Source organism: Sapajus apella, unplaced genomic scaffold (assembly GCF_009761245.1).
Source record: "Sapajus apella isolate SASKATOON/1434 unplaced genomic scaffold, GSC_monkey_1.0 scaffold51, whole genome shotgun sequence".
In the NCBI taxonomy this organism is placed as follows: Eukaryota; Metazoa; Chordata; class Mammalia; order Primates; family Cebidae; genus Sapajus; species Sapajus apella.
In genome coordinates, this window is record NW_022436991.1 from 10,134,676 (window position 1) to 10,157,917 (window position 23,242).

General features: G+C 49.9%; 2 protein-coding genes and 1 pseudogene across 7 annotated transcripts in view; 1 reads left to right on the forward strand and 2 right to left on the reverse strand.

Annotated features, from left to right (window-relative positions):
- Nucleotides 1-14,705, forward strand: PLK1 (polo like kinase 1). Its single transcript, XM_032242966.1, has 10 exons — nt 1-1,386; nt 2,132-2,300; nt 3,046-3,190; nt 4,213-4,306; nt 6,014-6,233; nt 10,497-10,652; nt 12,999-13,076; nt 13,597-13,751; nt 13,852-14,034; nt 14,205-14,705. Exons 1-10 carry the CDS (start codon nt 979-981, stop codon nt 14,403-14,405), a joined length of 1,809 nt encoding a protein of 602 aa, XP_032098857.1. The 5' UTR covers nt 1-978; the 3' UTR covers nt 14,406-14,705.
- Nucleotides 11,236-12,523, reverse strand: LOC116526574 (annotated as a pseudogene). Its single transcript, XR_004258202.1, has one exon. The product of XR_004258202.1 is annotated as a glyceraldehyde-3-phosphate dehydrogenase pseudogene (transcript).
- The window catches only part of ERN2 (endoplasmic reticulum to nucleus signaling 2), a 24,309-nt gene continuing 15,764 nt past the window's right edge, over nt 14,698-23,242 (reverse strand). For 2 of the 5 annotated variants that reach the window (XM_032242963.1, XM_032242962.1), the window contains 9 exons: nt 20,553-20,637; nt 19,859-20,048; nt 19,682-19,781; nt 19,390-19,589; nt 16,516-16,663; nt 16,298-16,425; nt 15,631-15,754; nt 15,480-15,547; nt 14,712-15,392 (listed from right to left, as the gene is read on the reverse strand). In XM_032242963.1, the coding sequence (XP_032098854.1) occupies nt 15,180-15,392; nt 15,480-15,547; nt 15,631-15,754; nt 16,298-16,425; nt 16,516-16,663; nt 19,390-19,589; nt 19,682-19,781; nt 19,859-20,048; nt 20,553-20,637 (1,256 nt within the window). In that variant the 3' untranslated portion in view covers nt 14,712-15,179. The other 3 variants (XM_032242961.1, XR_004258201.1, XM_032242965.1) reach the window with 3 other exon arrangements.

The following is a 23,242-nucleotide window of genomic DNA, read 5'->3' on the forward strand; positions in this document are numbered from 1 at the left end:
GAGGGAGACTCCGTCTCAAAAAAAAAAAGGAGGCCAAACAAAACCCCACAAGACACATTTGGCTATGACCTACGAGTTTGTTAGGCATTTCTTCCAACCTTCCCTCCCTTTGACCAAGAAACAGTGCCCTCTGTTTTAGGCCCTGGGAAATTCAGCAGCGAGCAGGCCAAACAGCTTCATTGCATCATGGCGGGCTCTGATACTGTGCTTCTCCAACTTCAGGAGTGTAGGAATCACCTGAGCAGTCTTGTTGAGAGGCAGACTCTGACTCAGGAGATCTGGAGTAGGGCCTGAACATTTGCCTTTGTGGTTCTAACAAGCTCTCAGGTGATGGCGATGCTGCTGTTCCCTGGCCCCTCCTTTAAACAGGGCTGCTCCGTAATCTCAAGAGCAGCAGTTATTTGAAGGAGCAGGACTACGGCACTTGCCATGAAGTTATGTTTGGCAAGCACACTTTTACTTAGATTTTAATTCATTTGGGGTGGGTTGGCTAAGAGCTGACAGCATTGGAAGCGAGTGTTAAGGCTCTCCCAAACTACCTGTTGGTGTGCCAGGTCCCTGCTCAGCTTATATTCTAGGTGGGGTGGAGGTGGATGAAAGTCTAAGGAAAAGCTTCCTGGAGGAGGCGCAAGTGAACTGCAGGAGCTTTCCTGGACGCCCAAGAAAGGGAGAAACCCTAAAGAAATTCCTCCCGTCTTGGGGCCGGGTTTCCGCATCCGAGCAGGGTTTGGTTTCCCAGGCTAGCCCACGTGTTCGGACGTCCCTGTCAATCAAGTTTTCCCTGGCTGGGTCCGGGTTTAAAGGCGGCTGCGGGGCAGGGCGCTCCCATGGTGCCGCGCGGCGGGCGGGTTTGGATTTTAAATCCCCGCGACCAATCAGTAGCGCGCAGGCTTTTGTAACGTTCCCAGCGCCGCGTTTGAATTCGGGGAGGAGCGGAGCCTCTGCTGGGATCGAGGTCTGCAGAGCAGCTCCGAGAGCATGAGTGCGGCGGTGACTGCGGAAAAGCTGGCACGAGCACCGGCCGACCCTGGGAAAGCCGGGGTCCCAGGAGTTGCAGCTCCCGGAGCTCCGGCGGCGGCTCCACCAGCGAAGGAGATCCCGGAGATCTTAGTGGACCCACGCAGTCGGCGGCGCTATGTGCGGGGCCGCTTTTTGGGCAAGGGCGGCTTTGCCAAGTGCTTCGAGATATCGGACGCGGACACCAAGGAGGTGTTCGCGGGCAAGATTGTGCCTAAGTCTCTGCTGCTCAAGCCGCACCAGAAAGAGAAGATGTCCATGGAAATATCCATTCACCGCAGCCTGGCCCACCAGCACGTCGTAGGATTCCACGGCTTTTTCGAGGACAACGACTTCGTGTTCGTGGTTTTGGAGCTATGCCGCCGGAGGGTGAGTGTCGCTGCTAGGGAACTGGAATTGCCTGCGGGGCAGTTGGAGCGCCTGGACGTGGAGCAGCTGCTGGAAAGAGTGCCCAGGAAGGGAGTGCCTGGGACTTGGAGCTGGTTGAGAAGGGTGCTGGGAGCCTCCCGCTTAGGTATGGAAAGTGTCTTTGGTAAGGGCTTCTTGGCCCTTGGAACTGCTAGAGGGGTGGGTTCCAGTGAAGTGGAGTCTGAGTCAGGTTGCTGACAGGGAAGTCAGCTTCTGGACGCGAGGTGCTGCGGGGAGAGGTGCTGGTAATGGACTCTAGGGCCCTAGAGTGCCCAGGGAGGAGTCCCAAGGTTAGTGAAGCCGCGCACTGGGAGCTTCCGGAGTGGGGTTGGGTCAGTGTGGAGGTAGTTGCAATCCAGACTTCGGGCCTTGCCGGGGAAATAAGAATCAGGAAAGGGATCTGCTGCCGGGCACTCGGAAGCTTCCGGAATGGGGCTGAGAGAGGACCCCCAAGTAAGGGAGGAAGCTAATAGGGGAAGGGGTGCTGCGAATGGTTGTGGGCAGCGTTAAAGGAGGGTCCAGATAGCAATTGTCCTGGAGAAGGAATGGGGTGGGGGCTTAGGGAAGGAGAGAAACCCACCAAGACGCCACTTTGATCCCCCAGGAGTCTAGGTCCTGTTCTTCCTTTACCTAGTAACCCTCTCCCTTCCCCACCGGCCTCAGTACCACCTTCCCATCCCTCCTGCCCTCTCCTTCCCACCCACAGTCTCTCCTGGAGCTGCACAAGAGGAGGAAAGCCCTGACTGAGCCTGAGGCCCGATACTACCTGCGGCAGATTGTGCTTGGCTGCCAGTACCTGCACCGAAACCGAGTTATTCACCGAGACCTCAAGCTGGGTAACCTTTTCCTGAATGAAGATCTGGAGGTGAAAATAGGTGAGTTGCTGAGCCTTGCAGGGTGCTTGACATCACTACAAGAGGCTGGAATTTGGAGGAGGCTGGGAGAAAGGATAGGAAGGAGACCAGGAGGAAGGAAGAGGATGGATGATGAGAAGTTTGGGCTGTTGATTGCTTCTATAATTCTCTCCTTAGTCCAGAAATGTAAAACAAACACCCACAAGTCAGTATCTTGCCTGCAGACACATTATTGCCCCAATACAGCACTTTTTTTTCAAAGAATTTGAGTTTGTTTCTGTTTTTTAAAGTGGAAAGCTTGACATAAAAATTTTGATTCAGAGCTCCTTTTAAACAGGTGAAAGCTCCAGTAATACGAGGGCAGCATTTTCTTAGGGCAGCCCATTGCTGGGCTGGAAAGCAGCTGTCCCTCCTGATGTGTTTGCCACAGTCTCTACTCCTCCCTATTACTTCTTCACAGGCTTGCCAAGTCTTGGCGGTTACTTGCTTGATCCTTGAAGGCACTGGAGTTTTGCTAACCTTGTCAGTTCCCATTTTGAAGCATAGCCCCTTTCCAAGGGGTAGGGGTGAGAAGGGTCACTGGAGGCACCTCCCTGGGGTCAGCATGGCAGGAAGATTTCTGGGCAAGCCTTGCAGCATACAAGGAGCAGAGGCTTGTGGGATCAAATGGCTCTGCTTCTTGATGGTCAACCCTTAACTAGCCTTCTGCATTGACAGATGGCAGAGGCTGGCATTTAAGTACCCATTCTTCTTCCCTGTGTCCCAGGGGATTTTGGACTGGCAACCAAAGTCGAGTATGACGGGGAGAGGAAGAAGACCCTGTGCGGGACTCCTAATTACATAGCTCCCGAGGTGCTGAGCAAGAAAGGGCACAGTTTCGAGGTGGATGTGTGGTCCATTGGGTGTATCATGTAAGTTGGGAGTTGTCTCTGGATCTGCCTGGTCTCAGCAGGGGCAACTTTGGGACATCCTACCTGGCTGACCTTTTCTGTGGACCTTTCTGCCTGCTTTACAGAAAGCCTATACTAGGGGACAAGTGACCCCCAAACAAAGCCAAATTGCCATATCTTTCCCTGTCACTGGTGTATCCTATCAGATTTCTGCAGCCTAGGCCGTGGGTACAGAGGAGGAGCAGGAGGAAGAGGGAGGAGGGAGAGTCTCCACAACCTTACTTTAGTCCTTCGCTAGAGTGGTCCACAGGGCAGCATCACCATCATCTGGGAACTTGTATGCAGAATCTCAGGGCTCAGACTACTTACTGGATCAGAATCTGGATTTTTAACAAATCCCTTGGTGATTTCCATGCACAATAAAGTCTTAGAAACACTGATGAGCATGGTGGGAGAAATTAGTCCAGGAGTTACAGATGGCAGGATGAGGTGCCAGTGGTCTGTCTGGATTGAGACCACCAACCGCGATTGGTGGCAGGCAGAGGCTTGGGCCTTTTCAGGTATTATCTTTCTTGTTTTTGGCATAGGTACTAGAGAGTTAGAAATGAGTCATAGCGATGGCTTTCATGTGTCTTTGCAATGGGTTTTTTTTTTTTTTTTTTAATGAAAACTTGATGCCTTAAGTACAGAACTGCTAAAGGTAGAGCTGCTTCTGTAAGTGCAGGTAGCCCTTTGACATGTTTTGCAAGGCAGGCAGCCTCCGAGGCCCTTGCACAGAGTCCTAGATGCCCTCAGGCTATAGCTGAAAAATCACTGGCCCTTAAGAAACCTGGTCTTACCACATGTATTCTGCTGACGGCTCTTTCTAGCCAATGTCATGGCTCCTGGGGCTGCACAGTGGACTTGAGGATTGTCTTCAGGGGCCCCAGAGTTAGAGTGAGTGTCCAGAGGATGCCTGGCCTTTGTTCTGACCCTGAGATGATTCCTCTTATGTCTGGGTTGTGGCTGGGAGACTTGTGCCAAATCCTACCTTGTGCTTACAGGTATACCTTGTTAGTGGGCAAACCACCTTTTGAGACTTCTTGCCTAAAAGAGACCTACCTCCGGATCAAGAAGAATGAATACAGTATTCCCAAGGTGACTAATGATGCTTTAATTACATTTAGTTTTCCCCAAACTATTTACGGAGCCCAGCAACATCCTAGGATATAGCTACAGAGCTTGAGAGGGCCTGTGTCTGAAATTGCATACAGAACTTGACATGTGTGTGCACATAAGCATTTCTTGTATCGGGAGAGAGTTGGCAGATTCTGAGATTGGGTAACCTAAAAATTGTGTTAAAAGCAAAAATCAGAGGGGGTGGGAAGAAGTAAGAGACAGAAGTGCTTCAGATTTGGAAATGGATTGTCTTAATTCAGATGGGTTCTGCCATTGAGCCAGATCACATTGGGCAAATGGCCTGCATCTTTTTTTCTATTTGAAGTGGAGTTTTGCTGTTGTTGCCCAGGCTAGAGTGTAGTGGCGTGATCTTGACTCACTGCAACCTCTGCCTCCCAGGTTCAAGCGATTCTTCTGCCTCAGTCTCCCGAGTAGCTGGGATTACAAGCACCTGTGACCTTACCTGGCTGATTTTTTTTATTATTTTTTATTTTTTATTTTTTTGTATTTTTAGTAGAGATGGGGTTTCACCACATTGGCCAGGCTGGTCTCAAATTCCTGACCTCAGGTGATCTGCCCGCCTCAGCCTCCCAAAGTGCTGGGAATTACAGGCATGAGTCATGACACCCGGCCTGGCCTGCACCTTCTGAACCACAGTTTCCATCTATAAAGTGGAGTTCCTACCTTGGAGCACCTCACAGAGTGCCTTGCATGTAGTAGGTGCTCACAGAATTATGAACCACTGTGAATCCCAGGACTTTCCAATGGCATAGCGGTGTGCATGTCCTTTTTTCTTTTTTTGAGATGGAGTCTCACTCATTTTTTTTTAGATGGACTCTCATAGTGGTGTGCATTTTTTTTTTTTTTTTTTTTTGAAATACAGTCTCACTCGTTGCCCAGGCTGGCGTGCAGTGCACTGCAACCTCCGCCTCCCAGGTTCAAGCATCCTTCTGCCTCAGCCCCACTAGTAACTGGATTACAGGCACCCACCACCATGCCCAGCTAATTTCTGTAGCTTTGTTAGTAGAGAAATGGTTTTGCCATGTTGACCAGGCTGGTCTCGAACTCCTAATCCACCCACCTAGGCCTCCCAAAGTGCTAAGATAACAGGCGTGAGCCACTGCGCCTGGCCAGTGGTGTGCATTTTTACAACCACCAACAGAAATGCATTTAAGGGGATATCTGGTTCCTGCAGAAGCCTAGTACACAGGCAGTTTGAAGTGTAGTGTCCTCGTGTGAAGCCAAGAGGCCTATCACCATAAGGACAGACACAGTAAATCCATCACAAAGTGTCAGTTCACTGTCAGAGACAGCATGGAATCAAGCCAACTACACCCTCTCTGTGCCTCACTTTCCTCCTGTGCAAAAAAGGGATTCCCACCCCTTAGATGTGTTGGTGAGAGCTAAGGAGCTAAACACAGGAAGGGCTTAGAATGCTTTCCTGGCACATAGTAAGTGCTAGGAAGTGAGTTGGTGCTAGGCCACAGTCCGTTGACCCTTCTCAGTGGTGCCCAATAAAGCCGACAGTGGAGAACTTGGCACTGCACCAAGTTGTGAGCCACTGACCTGTGGTGTATTTGACACTGGAAGCTGCGTGTGGGCTAGGGGCCTGTACCCCTTTGTGGCCGTGGTGTACGTGGGGTCGACCTTACATTCTGCTTATGGCCGTCCCTCTCCCTGCCCCAGCACATCAACCCCGTGGCCACCTCCCTCATCCAGAAGATGCTTCAGACAGATCCCACTGCCCGCCCAACCATTAACGAGCTGCTTAACGACGAGTTCTTTACTTCTGGCTACATCCCTGTCCGTCTCCCCATCACCTGTCTGACCATTCCACCGAGGTTTTCAATCGCTCCCAGCAGCCTGGACTCCAGCAACCGGAAGCCCCTCACAGTCCTCAATAAAGGTACAACAAGGGTTTGGGTAAGAGAGCAGACCCCCTAGAGAAAGCCCAGGTTGTAGGGTTGTGTGCAGCTTACTCCCTGGCCCTGAGAGCTCAGGTGTGGAGTAGGACAGGCCTTTATCCTTAAATCCATGGTTACAGTGCCCATCTGCTCCTTGGCCCTGCCAGGAAAGACCGACCTTACCATGGCTGGATAAACCTACCATACCCAAGAAGAAGAAAATGGACTGAATGCCAAGCCTGAAAAATTCTTTCCAATCACTTTCATTAATTAATTTTTTGGATACAGGGTCTCCTCTGTTGCTCAGGCTGGAGTGCAGTGGCATAGTCACAGCTCACTGCAGTCTTAAACTTTAAGGCTCAGTTGGTCCTCCCATCTCAGCCTCCCAAGTAGCTGGAGTGTCAGGCTTATGCCACCATGCCTGGCGAATTTTTCTACTTTTTGTAGAGACAGTGTTTTGCCATGTTGCCCAGGCAGGTCTTGAAACTCCTGGACTCAAGCGATCCTTCTACCTCCGCCTCCCAGTGTTGGGATTACAGGCATGAGCTGCTATTAAAAATATTTCTAACACTTTTACATGGTTCATTGAAAAAAATTTCCGTTTTTTTTTTGGAGACGGGGTCTGGCTCTGTCCCCCAGGCTGGAGTGCAGCAGTGTGATCTCAACTCACTGCAACTTCTGCTTCCCAGGCTCAAGCCATCCTCCCATCTCAGCCTCTCAAGTAGCTGGGACTACAAGCATGTGCCGCCATGCCTGGCTAATTTTTTGTATTTTTAGTAGAGACAGGGTTTTGTCACGTTGCCCAGGCTTTTCTTGAACTCCTGAGCTCAAGTAATCTGCCCGCCTCGGCCTCCTAACATGCCGGGATTACAGGTGTGAGCCACTGGCCCAGCCAGCCTGAAAATTTTCAAGTACACATAGAGAGCATAATGTAATAGATCCCCTCATACTTACCAGATTCAGTAATTAGTTATCAGGATTTTGTCAAGTTTGCTTCATTTATTTATTTTTGTTCCTTTGAAGTATTTTTTAAAGTTAACCTTGGCTCTCTGCCATTTTACACCTATATAAACTTCAGAATGCTTCTCTTAAAAAAGATGTACATTTTCTTAAAAATCAAAAAACCACATGCAATTGCTTAGGTTGTCATTGCTTCTTTAGAGCATGTGTGCCTGTCACCTGAGCATGGCAGCTCCTGCTCTATTGACCAGGCACTGACTCAGTTTCCCCTAAGCAGTGGTCTCTTCAGAGAACAGAACTAGGAACTGCATTTGTAGCAGTGGGGGAAGACTGACATTGAGTCTGTGATGATATTTCCTAACCACACATTTTTAAACAATTTATTTTGATATTATTGCAAGCTTATGAAAAAGGTAGCATAGATCAAAAACACACTCCTATTCTCCCCTTTTGCCCAGATTCACCAGTTAGCACTTTTCTCCACATTTGTTTTATCAATTACTCTTTTTTTCTGAACATTCAAAAGTTATATACGTCCTACACTTCACCCTTAGTGCTTCAGTGTATGCTTCCTAAAAACAGATTCTTTTACCTAACGATAGTACATGGCACGGTTCCCAAGTTCAGGAAATTTAACATTGATACGCATTGTCTTATAGTGATCTTCTCTACTGGGGAGTTACTGCTTTTGGCAATTTTTAAGTGTCTGATTTAGACACGATGTTAATTTGTTTTTACTTCTTTGGTTTATACTTGTATTTCTCTTAAACTGAAAATCTCGCTTCCTTACATTAATATACTTAAAATTTTCAACATATATGAGTTCCTGTTAAATATTTATTTTCTTGCAATTCTAATTGTCCTTAAAGTATATTTCACTAAGGATATATAGTTTTAAAAAGTCACTTAAAATACTTTTTTTCTCTGTGGATATATCACCCATTTGATGTAAAACTTAAGTTCATTTTTCAGTTTTCAATTTTTAGGTATTAGTTTTTCTTAAACTTCATTTTGGAATTATTTTAGGCTTATACAGAAAAGTTACAACAACAAAAAGATCCCCAGAGTTTCCATATGCCTTTCAGAAATTATTACAGTGGAATTTTTTTTTGAGATGGTTCTTGGGACTTGCTGTCACCCAGGCTGGAATGCAGTGGCTTAGTCATAGCTCACTTCAGCCCCAACGTCCTGGGCTCAAACAGTCCTCTTGCCTCAGCTTCCAGAGTAGCTAGGACTATAGGTATGTGCCACAATACCCAGCTAATTTAAATTTTTTTTTTCTTTGGGAGACCAAGGTGGGCAGATTGTCTGATCTCAGGAGTTCGAGATCAGCCTGAGCAACATGGCAAAACCCTGTCTCTACTAATAATACAAAAAAATTAGCCAAGTCTGGAGGTGCGCACTAGGAGGCGGGAGGTTGCAGTGAGCCAAGATCTCACCAGTGCACTCCAGCCTTCACGACAGAGCAAGACTGTTGGGGAAAAAAAAAAAAATTTTTTTTTTTTTTTTTTTTTTTTTTTTTTTGTGGAGACTTGATCTCTATGTGGACCAGGCTTGTCTCAAACTCCTGCCCTCAAGTGATCCTCCTTGGCCTCCCAAAGTGTTGAGATTACGGGTGTGAGCCACTGTGCCCTACCTACAGTGATATTCTAATGACAATTTTTCTTTTCCTTACTTTTTCTACATTTAATAATTGGAATTCTTCTGTAAGGAAGAGCTGTTCCTTTTCTCCCATTGATTTATTTGGTTATGTCTGAAATAGACTCATGGATATTTTATTCTTTGGGTTATATTTTAAAGGATTACTTATTTCTCTCTTTTTTAAAAATTTATTTGAGACAGGGTCTTGCTCTGCTTCCCAGGCTGGAGCACAGTGGCACAATTGTACCTCACTGTAGCTTTGACCCGAATAGCTAGGACTTTAAGCGTGTGCCACTACATCTGACTAATTTTTAAAATTTTTGTAGAGATGAGATCTCGCTCTGTTGCCCACGCCGGTCTCGAACTCCTGAGCTCAAGTGATCCTCCTGCCTCAGCCTCCTACTTTTTTTCTTTCAGTTTTAATTTTTCATATAGCATTTTTAAAACTTAAGGAAATTTTCAAACTTACCCAAAGGTAGAGAGAACTGTATGATGAATCCCATGTTTCATCTATTTTTACTAGTTATCAACATTTGGCCAGACTTGTTTTATTTATTCCGGCCTCCTGCCTTTTTTTTTACTGAAGTTTTGAAATTTTATTATTTATTTATTTATTTATTTGAGACAGTCTTGCCTTGTTGCCCAGGCTGGAGTGCAGTAGCAAGATCATGGCTCACTGCAGCGTCAACCTCCTGTGTTCAAGTGATTCTCCCATCTCAGCCTCCCAAGTAGCTGGGACTACAGGTGTTGTGCCACCATGTCCAGCTAGTTTCTGTATTTTTAGCAGAGACAGGGTTTCGCCATGTTGTTCAGGCTGGTCTCAAGCTCCTGAGCTCAAACAGTCTACCCGCCTCGGCTTCTCGTTGTGCTGGGATTACACGTGTGAGCCATCTGCCCTGGTCTTGCTGGAGTGTTTAAAGCAAATCCCTAATATCTTATTATTTCACACCTAAGTCCCTATTGTGGCATAGTTTTTGTTTGTTTGTTTGTTTTGTTTTGTTTTGTTTTGTTTTGTTTTGTTTTGAACAGCTCCTTGCTATATCATGGCATAGTTTTTAATTGAAAACTCCTTTAGGAAACATTTTATATTATACAAGGAGAACTAACACATGTTGATGGGGGAATAAACAAATAAGGAAAAAGACAATAAAAATAATCTGTGCCTCTACTGCCCAGATATAACCAGCGTTAAAATTTCATGTATCTTTTCATGCTTTTTTTGATTATAAACATATAAAGCAAATTTTAGAGTGGAAGAAAACCTCTTGTGTTTTTATTTAAATGCCTACTGAATCCATCCTGCGGATGAACTGAGACTACTCAGCCCTCCCATCTGCCTGGATGCGAAAGATGCTTCTAAGTCTTTGCTTGAAGCTGGGCAGCTCTGAGCTGCTGGTGGCTTCGAGCTGTTTGTCTGGGTGGCAGGTGGTATCCTGCAGGGCCACGCCGTTGGGTTATAGGCTACAGCATCTGAAGATGTGTTGCCTCACAGTGAGCACGTGTGCCTGTCACCTGAGCATGGCAGCTCGTGCTCTATTGACCAGGCACTGACTCAGTTTCCCCTAAGCAGTGGTAGCTAAGATAATTTTTCTTTTGGAAAAGTTTCAGCTGTGGCAGGGAGTCCTGTGCACTTCCCAACGCCCCTGTTTTTGTTACCCTCCTAGGCTTGGAGAACCCCCTGCCTGAGCGTCCCCGGGAAAAAGAAGAACCAGTGGTTCGAGAGACGGGTGAGGTGGTCGACTGCCACCTCAGTGATATGCTGCAGCAGCTGCATAGTGTCAATGCCTCGAAGCCCTCAGAGCGTGGGCTGGTCAGGCAAGGTGGGTACTGTGGGCCCTGGGTAGGGCAGGATTGCTTGGGGCATCTGGAGAAGCCAGGAGTCTTGGCCAGCAAAGCACTGGTGACTTGTCCAGGCCCTGTCTCCATAGGACCATTGGTTTCCCCATTTCCTGACATCCGATGTCCTGCATGCTGTGGCTCCTGCCTTCTTTTCTGATCCGTCTCTTACTCTAGCACCTTGATATGCCACCTTCATATGCTGTTTCTTTTGCTCAGTAAGTCCTATTGTTTCTTCAAGACTCTTGAAATAACAGGCCCAGATGGGTTGCAACCTTGGGGCTTTCGACCCTGTGGTTCCCTGGCCCTGGCATGAAAGCAGACAGCACATGGCTCACACTGTGGCCTCCTTCAAGTGTCTGCTCCAGTGTCACTACTGTGAGCATCTCCCTGGCCCATCTGCTAGTGCTTCTCATCCCCTTGCCTGCTGCATGGTTCTCCATAATACTTCTCACCCAACATAGTCCAACGTATCCATCTTTGTTTAATGGATTTAAAATAAGGGATTTGTTGCATGCACTGAACATAACATTTTGATGTGTTTGCAACTGGCTTCTGTCTTCACAGTTTTTTTTTTTTTTTGGCTGAGCACAGGGGGCTTTATTGATGGTACACGACAAGGTGGGGCTCCCTAGGCCCCTCCCTCTTCAAGGGGTCTGCATGGAAACTGTGAGGAGGGGCAATTCAGTGTGGTGGGGGACTCTGTGGCAGGGACTCCCCAGCAGTGAGGGCCTCTTCCTCTCGTGCTCTCGCTGGGGCTGGTGGTCCAGGGGTCTTACTCCTTGGAGGCCATGTGGGACATGAGGTCCACCACCCTGTTGCTGTAGCCAAATTCATTGTCATACCAGGAAATGAGCTTGACGAAGTGGTCGTTGAGGGCAATGCCAGCCCCAGCATCAAAGGTGGAAGAATGGGTGTCGCTGTTGAAGTCAGAGGACACCACCTGGTGCTCAGTGTAGCCCAGGATGCCCTTGAGGGGGCCCTCCGACGCCTGCTTCACCACCTTCTTGATGTCATCATATTTGGCAGGTTTTTCCAGACGGCAGGTCGGGTCCACCACTGACACGTTGGCAGTGGGGACACAGAAGGCCATGCCAGTGAGCTTCCCGTTCAGCTCAGGGATGACCTTGCCCACGGCCTTGGCAGCTCCAGTAGAGGCAGGGATGATGTTCTGGAGAGCCCCACGGCCATCACGCCACAGTTTCCCGGAGGGTCCATCCACGGTCTTCTGGGTGGCAGTGATAGCGTGGACAGTGGTCATGAGTCCTTCCACGATACCAAAGTTGTCATGGATGACCTTGGCCAGGGGCGCTAAGCAGTTGGTGGTGCAGGAGGCATTGCTGACGATCTTGAGGCTGTTGTCATACTTCTCATGGTTCACGCCCATCACGAACATGGGGGCATCAGCAGAAGGGGCAGATATGATGACCCTTTTGGCTCCCCCCTGCAAGTGAGCCCCAGCCTTCTCCATGGTGGTGAAGACGCCAGTGGACTCCACCACGTACTCAGCACCAGCATCGCCCCACTTGATTTTGGAGGCATCTCGCTCCTGGAAGATGGTGATGGGATTTCCATTGATAACAAGCTTCCCGTTCTCAGCCTTGACAGTGCCATGGAATTTGCCATGGGTGGAATCATACTGGAACATGTAAACCATGTAGTTGAGGTCAATGAAGGGATCATTGATGGCGACAATATCCACTTTACCAGAGTTAAAAGCAGCCCTGGTGACCAGGCGCCCAATACGACCAAATCCGTTAACTCTGACCTTCACCTTCCCCATGGTGTCTCCGGGATGTGGCTGCGCTGACGTTGGGAGACTAGATGCGGCTTTCCGGCGAACAGGAGGCGCAGAGAGCCCACAGTTTCTTAATGACTCCAAACTGGAAAGCTAGATAATGTCATCCTCTGACTCTTATCATGATAGAAGTCACTGACATTTTGCCCATACTTAATTTGATTAGTCTTTGTCCCTACAACCACAGTGTAAGCTCCGTGGAGGCTGGAGTTTTGTCTGTTGCTCACTGTACCTGTGACAGTGCCTGGCAGGCACAGTAGGCCTTCAATAAATGAATCGGTCAGTGGAATGAAGGAGTGAGTGGAACTTGGCATTCTGTGCTGAGATTTTCTGTGTAGATGTCTGTGCTGCTGCTTGTCTGAGCCTGTTAGCAGTAGAAGCCCTGCTTTGCTCTTCTCTGGGGCCCCAGGCCTCTCAACTCAGCCCAGGTGGGGTGCTCAGCAAGATTCCCTGTTCCCTGGTGTGGGCCACATGTGCGAACCAGAGGGGAAGAGGCTAGTCCTGACCAATTGTTTGTCTGTTTCTGTCTCAGAGGAGGCTGAGGATCCTGCCTGTATCCCCATCTTCTGGGTCAGCAAGTGGGTGGACTATTCGGACAAGTACGGCCTTGGTAGGTTTCTACTAGAACAGGTGGGTGACTCAGGTACAGCCAGGTGACCTTTCAGTTGTTACAGGCTCTGGCTTTTTTGGGCTCCCAGGTTCTCTTCTCAGTGCTCTTCTCTCCATCCCAGGCCTCCCAGTTCCAGCTCCCAGTGCTCTCCGACTCCCCTACTTTTTTTTTTTTTTTTTTTTTCCCCCAGAGACAGGGTCCTGCTCTATCACCCAGGCTGGAGTGCAGTGACATAATCATGGCTCTCTGCAGCCCTCAAACTTTCAGGCTGGCTCCTGGCTTAGCCTCCTGAGTAGCTGGGACTACAGGCGCACACCACCACACTCCACTAATTTTTATAATTTTTTGTAGTGATGGGATCTCATTATGTTGCCCAGGCTGGTCTCAGACTCCTGGGCTCAAGCATTCCCCCCGCCTCAGCCTCCAAAAGTGCTGGAATCACAGGCATGTGCCGCCTCACCTGGCCCCACTCCCCACTTTCGATTTCCCCTTTCTGAGGCCTCTCTCCACCAATCTCTAGGGTATCAGCTGTGTGATAACAGTGTGGGGGTGCTCTTCAATGACTCAACACGCCTTATTCTCTACAATGATGGTGACAGCCTGCAGTATATAGAGCGTGATGGCACTGAGTCCTACCTCACCGTGAGTTCCCATCCCAGCTCCTTGATGAAGAAGGTGAGTGCCATCCTGCCCAGGGGGCGTGGTGTTGCAGGATGGGACTTGTGCTGGAGGGTCAGACTCTAATTCTAGAACCCCTCCCCTACTTTTCGTCCAGATCACCCTCCTTAAATATTTCCGCAATTACATGAGTGAACACTTGCTGAAGGCAGGTGCCAACATCACACCACGTGAAGGCGATGAGCTTGCCCGGCTGCCCTACCTGCGGACCTGGTTCCGCACCCGCAGTGCCATCATTCTGCACCTCAGCAACGGCAGCGTGCAGATCAACTTCTTCCAGGTGAGCTGGAGGTCACCAAGGGCTGGGGTAGGCTCCATGTGCCTGGCAGTGGCCCATGTGAGTTGAGCACGGAGTGAGTGGCTCAGGTACCATACCTGTTGTGTCTTCCCTCTGCTCCCTAACATACACTGGCCTCTGGGATCGCCAATCGCTGCCCCCTTCTCTTGCAGGATCACACCAAGCTCATCTTGTGCCCACTGATGGCAGCCGTGACCTACATTGACGAGAAGCGGGACTTCCGCACGTACCGCTTGAGTCTCCTGGAGGAGTATGGCTGCTGCAAGGAGCTGGCCAGCCGGCTCCGCTATGCCCGCACCATGGTGGACAAGCTGCTGAGCTCGCGCTCAGCCAACCGCCTCAAGGCCTCCTAATAGCCTCCCTCCCCTCCGGACTGGTTCCCTCCTCACTCCCACCTGCATCGGGCCCACACGGGTTGGCTCCCATGGTGCCATGTCTGCAGTGTGTCCGCCAGCCCTGGGGGCTGGGCAGAGCTGCATTATCCTTGCAGGTGAGGGTTACTGTGTAAGTTATTTTTGTACATGTTCAGGTGTGGGTTCTATATCCTTGTCTGTTCCCCGAAACCCCACCGTATGAATTGTACAGAATATTTCTATTGAATTTGGGACTGTCCTTTCCTTGGCTTTATATACATTAAACAGATGCGAATCTTCTTTTTCTTGTATTTCCTGAGGGGTGGGACCTGGGCTCCAGGGAACATCTCTGCTTCATCAGCCCCAGGCCGCCCAGTCTCTGCCAGTCTTGAGAGGGTGTGCTTTTTGAGACACTGTCTCTCTGTCAACCAGGCTGGAGTTCAGTGGCATGCTCGTGGCTCACTGCAACCTCAAACTCCCGGGCTCAAGCAATTCTCCCACCTCAGCCTCCCAAGCAGCTAGGACTATAGGCGTACGCCACCATGCCTGGCTAATTTTTAAAATTTCTTATAGAGATGGGGTCTTGCCATGTTGGCCAGGCTGGTCTTGAACTCCTGAACTCAATTGATCCTCTCACAGTCTCCCAAAATGCGGGGATTACAGGTGTGAGCCACTGCACCTAGCCTGGCAGTCTTTTCTGATTCTGAGGCCAGCTACAGTCTCAACTCTTCAGCCAGCCAGCATGAAGACCATCTGTGTGGTCCCTGGCCCACCTCACCTCCCTGCGGCTCCAGGGCATGGTCCCCTGGCTTCTGAGGCTGGCAGGTAGTAGGGCAAGAAGAGGCTCTCGGAGGCACAGCTCCTCATGGCTTGGTGCGTGTGAAGGAGCAGCCGTGGGAAGCGGTTTGTGAAGTACTGGACGAAGCCGTCGGGGACTTGGCCAAGTGCCTGTCGTACCTCAACTGGGAGCTCCCTGTAGTGGTGTTTCTGGAGGGGTAGGTAGAGCAGAGAACCCTGGCTCAGCTACAGCCAGGCCTCCCCAAGACCCAGGCTCCCCCAGGCCCCAGCACACACCTTGTTCCTCATGGCGCGCAGCAGGTCTCGCACTGACGTCCCTTTATAGGACCGGAACCTTCTCAGATCTGTGGACAGGGTATTCAGTGGCAAAACTGTCCCTTGGCGGGTTCCCCTCCACTTCCCAGGCCCACCTGAGTGTGGCCTCTACCTGTCTGCAGCGGCATGGAGATGTGTTCATGCCAGTTGTCCCGGACCACCGCACAGCCTCCTGTCTCCAGCGCCCTCACCAGGGGCTCCTGCTCAGACTCCTTCTCCAGCCAGTCGCTGACGTCCTGTGGCCCAGAGAGCTCCTGAGCCTTGTGACCGGGGCCAGAGGCCACATGGCTAGGAATATGTTGTCTGACTTAGGGGAGTGGTTTAGGTGACTGACAAGGATCATTGCCTCTGGGGGTGGGAAGCTTCTCTGTGCCATACCTCTGTTATTTACCACCAACCTATGAGCTTGGTACTGCTGTCCCATTGTACAGATGAGCAAACTGCGGCTCAGAGGCACAAAGTCTGTAGGTCAAGGTCACACAAGTGCAATGGGCTATCGGCACAGGCACAGCATGAGTGACAACTCAGGTGGAAAGGAATGGGCTGTATTCCCATGCAAAGGGCAGCTGGGGCTCGCAAAGTGGCAGTGAGTGGACCAGAGAGTGCCAAGATGGTGGAGTTTAGGAATCCAGGCTGGCTCCCAATTTAGGTAAAGAGCCAGGCTGCCAGGACCGGGTAGCTCTTCCTGTTTTCCCTCAGCCAATCTAATATCCCATTTCTTATTGCTCAGGACCCAAACTTAGGACTTCTGGGGGCCATTCCCAAGCTTTCCTTCTGACCTGGAAGAACTGGAGTTGCTTGGCTCTGCTCCAAAAGAAGGGGTGGGCCAGCACCTGGGCGGCAGAGGGGCGTGCCTGTGGCAGCGGGCTCAACATGGCTCCAACCAGGTCCCGGGCAACCACCTTGTCTGAAGGATGGAAGAGGAGGAGAGTCTGTTTCAGGCCTGCCTAGCGTCTTGCCCTTCCTCCCTTCTCTGCTGGGCCCAGGGGTCCCTCACCGTGGACCTCTTTCTCCAGGTGGGCCAGACAGGGAACTCCTGTGAGGATGTTTGCTTGGCGATAAAGACTCTCTCCAAAGGGGTGGCTGCCACCAGAAAGCACATAGTAGAACACGCAGCCTGCAGAGAAGATGTCCACAGCACTGGTCTGGGGCCAGAGAGATGGCATGAGAAGGAAATCTCTGCTTCCAGGAAGTCAGCTTGGCTAAATTCTCCCATGGGCTGATATAGCAGCCAGGTGTTTGGTTCAAAGTGGAACTCAAGATGCTTCCTAGGCAGCATCTCTTTGGCTCTAGATCCACTCCCATCTACACCACTATAGGGGGCCCATGGTCATCCAAAACCTTTGCCTCTGCTGAGCTAATTCAGGTTTCCAAGCTTCATTCCTACAGGATGTAGGCAGGTAGCATAACTGGGTGCCAGGCATGAGGCAATAAGGCAATCAGGAGGACTGTGGTAAGCTGGCATGGCCTCTGTCTGCAGGGGCAACTGGTCCTTAGCTCCAACCTGTTGTCACCAGGGGACTCTCCAGGGTACAGAGCTGGTTTTTGTTGTTGTTTTGAGTCAGGGCCTTGCTCATGTTGCCCAGGCTAGAGTCCAGTGGTACAACCAAAGCTCACTGTAACCTCAAACTCCTGGGCTCAAGCAGTCCACCTCGGCCTGAGCAGCTGGGACTACAGGCATGTGCCACCATTGTCTGGCCAATTTTGAAATTGTAGAGCTGGGTCTCCTTATGTTACCTAGGCTGATCTCTAACCCCTGGCCTCCAGCAATTCTGATTTTTTTTTTTTAAAGAAAATCCAGATATCCAGATTTTATGTGGAATTTCCCAAATGTCAAAATATTGGGCTGGGTATGGTGGCTCACACTGTAATCCCAGTATTTTGAGAGGCCAAAGTAGGAGGACTGCTTGAGGCCAGGAGTTAAAGACCAGGGTGGGCAATATGCTGAGACCCTGCCTCTACAAAAAATAATAACACAAAAATTAGCCAGGTACCATTGGTGCATGCTGGTAGTTCCAGCTACTTGGGCGGTTGAGGTGAGAGGATCCCTTGAGCTCAGGAGTTCAAGGCTGCAGTGAGCTGTGATGGTGCCACTGCACTCCATGACAGAGTAAGACCCTGTGTCAAAAAAATATATATAGGGCCAGGCGCAGTGGCTCATGTCTATAATCCTAGCACTTTGGGAAGCTGAGGTGGGTGAAATTACCTGAGGTTGGGAGTTCGAGACCAGCCTGACCAACAGGGCATAAACCCTGTCTCTACTAAAAATACAAAAATTAACCAGGCATGGTGGCACAGACCTGTTGTCCCAGCTACTATGGAGGCTGAGGCAGGAGAATCACTTGAATCCAGGAAGTGGAAGTTGCAGTGAGCCGAGATCATGCCACTGCACTCCAACCTGAGCAACAGAACAAGACTCAAAATACATTAAAAAAAAAAAAAAAAAAACTCAAAAAGAGAAAAAATATATATGTAATGGCCACTAATTTAAAAATAAACTGTACAGTCTCATGACATCAGCATTTAGTCCTTGAGCCCAGGTCACCACTTTGAGATTTCTCTCAACTCTAGGAGTGGGGGCAGCCTTCCCTGGTGACTGTCCTTTTGTGTGATTGTCATCCATTTCTCTGTCTTCAACTTCTGCCCACACACTGACTCAAAATCCATAATTTTGGGGTCCCGAATACAAGTGTCTCTGTGTGGGTCCAACACTGCTCTGCGTATCAACTAATTAGCTTATCTGATGCCCTCCAGAACCCTTGACACCAGTGGTTTTCGAACTTGGCTCCACATTAAAATGACCTGGGTAAATTAGGTCATAATCACTGGGTGTGGGGCCCGGGTTTTTTTTTTTTTTTTTTTTCTTTGAGAGAGAGTCTCACTGTGTTGCCCAGGTTAAAGTGCAGTGGTGTGATCTTGACTCTGCAACCTCCACCTCCCAGGCTCAAGCGATCCTTTCACCTCAGCCTCCCAAGTATCCAGGCCCACATATGCACACTCCCACACCTGTTAAATTTTGTGTGCTTTTGGTAGAGATGGAGTCTCCCTAGGTTCCTCAGGCTGGTCTTGAACTCCTGAGCTCAAGCAATCTGCCTGCCTTGGCCTCCCAAAGTGCTGGGATTACAAGGGTGAGCCACTGTGCCCAGCAATAGGCATCCTTTTTTTTTTCTTTTTTGAGGTAGTCTCACTCTATTGCCCAGGCTGGAGTGCAGTGGTGCAATCTCGGCTCACTGCAACCTCTGCCTCCCAGGTTCACTCTTCTGGCTCAGCTTCCTGAGTAGCTGGGATTACAGATACACACCATCACACCCAGCTAATTTTTGTATTTTTAGTAGAGAGAGAGTTTTGCCGTGTTGGCCAGGCTGGTCTCGAACTCCTGACCTCGTGATCTGCCTGCCTTGGCCTCCCAAAGTGCTGGGATTACAGGCATGAGCCACCATGCCTGGCACACATCCTTTTTTAAGTTGCACAGTGGTTGTGATGCCTGCAAACCATTTTCTAGCTCAGGGTCTCCTAATCTCAGCACCACTGACATTTTGTTAATTCTTTGTGTTGGGTACTGTCCTGTCCTGTGAGACATTTAACAGCATTCCCAGCAGATGCCAGTAGTCCCTCCCTCCCAAGTCATGACAGTCAAAAATGTCTCCAGACACTGTCTGATGTCCCCTGAGTGTAAGAACAGTCCCTGATTGAGACTGCTGTAGGAGAAAGGACAAATTATCTCTTCTTTAAGATGAAACAAGCTTGGAGGAGCAGCTGAAAGTCACACAGCAAGTGTCATGGAGTCTCCTCAGGAGGGGAACTGGGACGGGGACGGATTCCTGCAGCCTGGGGCAGCTGTGTACCTGGAGGACTTGGTGTATAGACTCACAGGACTGTCTGGTGGCAGGAGCTGCAGGAGCTCGGGTGCCATCCAGCCTTCTGTGCCAGGGATGCCCGAGTGCAGGCTGAAGCTGCAGCGCCCAGCAGGCAGCTTCTTGCAGAGGCCGAAATCCGAGAGCACCACCCTGCCCAGGCCCTGGCTGTCAGGCCCAGTGATAAGAATATTGCCTGGCTTCAGGTCCCGGTGCACTGTGGGAGGGGGGCAGGAAGAGAGCTGGTTGCTGAGGGCAGAAGGCAGGGGGCTAAGGACAGGGAGTGGGAGGCAGGGGCAGTGCGGGTACCTATGTGTAAAGAGTGCAGGTGGGCCAGGCCAGACATCAGCTGCTGCAGCACCACCTCGGGCTCCAGGCCCCCGCGGTCCAGGTCCGGGTTTTCTACGTACTGAGCAGCAGCGAGGGGCAAAGCATCACTCTCCAGCCGGGACCTTCCCACTCACCCTCCCTGAGCCCACAACTCACCTCCTGCAAGGAGGCCCTGCAGAGCTCCAGGGCAATGTAGTGGAACTGGGGTCCCTGCTCGGTGCAGAAGTAGCGGAGCACATTGGGGTGCCTGTCAGACTCCTGCAGCAGTTGAACTTCCCGCTGAACCAGAGCAAAGCACTCTCGGAGGAGCCGCTTGACAGCCACTGCCCGTCCCTCAAACTGTCCCCTGGAAGGTGAGTGATGGTGGGGGCAGGGGGACATTCAGAGAGAACAGATAAAGGGCCAGACAACATGGCTCACAGCTGTAATCCTAGCACTTTGGGAGGCCGAGGCGAACGGATCACTTGAGGTCGGGAGTTCGAGACCAGCCTGGCCAACGTGGTGAAACCCCGTCTCTACTAAAAAATTACAAACATTAGCCGGGCTGGTGATACACACCCGTAATCCCAGCTACTAGGAAGGCTGAGGCCTGGAATTGCTTGAACCAGGGAAACAGAGGTTGCAGTGAGGTGAGATTGTGCCACTGCACTCCAGCTAGGGCAACAGAGCAAGATTAAAAAAAAAAAGAGAGAGCGCAGATAAAGGAAAGAGCAGAACTGGTGAGTGAGGGATTGACCTGTACCTACCTCAGGAAGTCTTTGAAAGAATGGCTCTCCCAGGGACAGTGCCCATGAGGGCTGTGAGTGCTATGTCTGCCGTGTCCCCAGTTTGGCTCCTGGCTGCCACTCACCGGAAAACGAAAGTCCCGCCTGACCCACGGCCCAGCACGTCCTTGGGATTGAAGGAAATCTTCCCCACTATGGTGAGTTGCTCAGCTGGGGAAAAGAAGGGTGGTGACTCAGGGAGACTCTGCCCACCTTTGCAGGTCACTGGCCCAGTCCAGAGCTGCCTTGACCTTTTCTGGGCCTCCACTGCCCATGCTTAGCCCGGTGCAATGGGTGAGCAAGGGCCCAGGAGCCAGACTGTCTGGGTCCAATGCCTGGTGCTGCCAGTGACTCTTGGTGTACTTAGGCGAATTCCTCACTTCTGTGCCCTCAGTATTCTCATCAGTAAAGCAGGGGGGCTAAGGTTAAAGAGCCCACACAACAGTATTGTGAGGATTAAATGGATATATGGAAAGAATGGGTAGAGGTGACGTTTGCTATATTATTCTGTTTGATCTCTCTCCCTTTTTTGGCATCTTCTGCTGAGGGTTATTTTTTTTTTTCTTTACATCTTCTGTCATTCTGCCCCCCTCCACCAGTTGTAACTGCTTTTTTTTTTTTTTTTTTTTGAGATGGAGTCTTGCTCTGTCACTCAAGGTGGAGTACAGTGGCGTGATCTCGGCTCACTGCAACCTCCACCTCCCTGGCTCAAGCAATTCCCCTGCCTCGGCCTCTCGGGTAGCTGGGATTACAAGTGCACACCATCATGCCTGGCTAATTTTTTGCCTTTTTAGTAGAGATGGGGTTTCACCATGTTGGTCAGGCTGGTCTCGAACTCCTGACCTCGTGATCCACCTGCCTTGGCCTCCCAAAGTTCTGGGATTACAGGCATGAGCCATCTTGTAACTGCATTCTTTTAACTGACACTGAGTCAGCTTCCATTTCAAGGGCAGGTGAGCTCTGGCAGTTGGAAGCATGATGAAAGTGAGTGTAGCCACAGAAAAAAGGACCAGACAGAAGCATGCGCATTGGATGCTAACCTGCCTAGAGTTAGTTCCAGGGCAGCAGGGAGCCCCCAGAGGCCTTGATTTCCCATTAGGATGGGTGGAGTTGGCTCAGGTGGGCAAAGATCTGTAGGTTGGGACGGTCACTGACCTTCCCTTTGGGCAGCGTGTGAGAAATGTCTCACTCTGATCCTGGCAAATCTGGGCAGGCTGAGTCCTGCTTAGCTCCAACGGGTACTATTCATACAGCAAAACGTACATTCACCCCTAGAGTTGTACAGTGCAGTGGTCCTAAGAGCATTCTATTTTGGAAGAGTTTCTAGCTTCAGTTTTTATAATCAGCTCTAGGGAAAGTAAATGAAAATCAGCATTAGGGCTGGGCACTGAGGCTCACACCTGAAATCTCAGCACTTTGGGAGGCCAGGGTGGTGAATCACTTGAGTTAAAGACTAGCCTAGGCAACATGATGAAACCCCATCTTTACTATATATATATATATATATATATATATATATATATATATATATATGTATGTATATTAGCCAGGTGTTCTGGTATGTGCCTGTAGTCCAGCTACTCGGGAGGCTGAGGTGGGAGGATTGGCTTGAGCCTGGTAGGCAGAGGTTGCAGTGAGCTGAGATCACGCCACTACATTTCAGCCTGAGTGACAGAGCAAGACCCTATCTCAAAAATAATAATAACGAGAAAAAGAAAATCACCATTAGGGATCCATGAGAAAAACTCCAAGCTGCACCTTAACATTCCTCTGGATTATTTGCTTAGAGTTCACACTCATCTGTCAGCAAGATGCAGGCAGTACCTTCATTGGTACACACTGGACTTTCTGGAATGGATGGGCTCAGGCAGGACCCTGCTGGAGGCACATCACCCACACGTAGGAAAAACAGGCAGATCAGAGAGCAGGGACAGAGCTGCTTCAACAAACCCTGCTCATCTGACTCCTGCCCTCTCCTCTCTTTTCCTTTCCTGTCCTCTCCTCTGGGACCTCTTTGTGTCACTAGTTCTGCTGGACTTACAGGCTGTTGTGTATCTGTTCTCAGTGCTCTCAGCATAGAGTAAACACTTGCTTAAAGTTTCCTGGGTTAGATGTTCAGAAGCACCCTCAAAGAGAGAGGCCAGACTTATGGCCACAAGAGACTTAAATGCAGATACAATGAGCTAGAGAGGCTCAGTCTGCACACACAGATATTTGCCATCACTTCGCTCAGGCTTTTGCGTCATTATAATGGAGAGGTAGCAAATGTGGGAGTTTTGGTTATCATTGTTGTTTTAGAAACAGGGGCCCACTCTGTCACCCAGGCTGTAGTGCACTGGCGTGATCATAGCTCACTGTAACCTTGAACTCCTGGGATCAAGCAATCCTCCTGCCTCAGTCTCCCAAACAGCTGGATTACAGGCATGTGCCACCATACCTGGCTAATCTTTTTGTATCTTTAATTTTTGTAGACATGGGGCTTCACTATGTTGCCCAGGCTGGGCTCAATCAATCCTTCCACCTCAGCCTCCCAAGTTCGATTCTAAAGTAATCAAAAGTTGTTATATCAGGGAGAAAGAACATATAGTCAGAATTACCTCTGGAAATCCTGAATACCCATGATGTACTTTGCTGCTTCTTCTGCACAGGTTGGGGAGCACTTAACAGTCAGTCACATTTTTTCACAGGTATTTGCCAGGTATTGTTCAAACAGGGGCACCATCCCACGGAGATTAGGGCACATGCTGGAGCCAGCCACATGCATTTGGACCCCTGA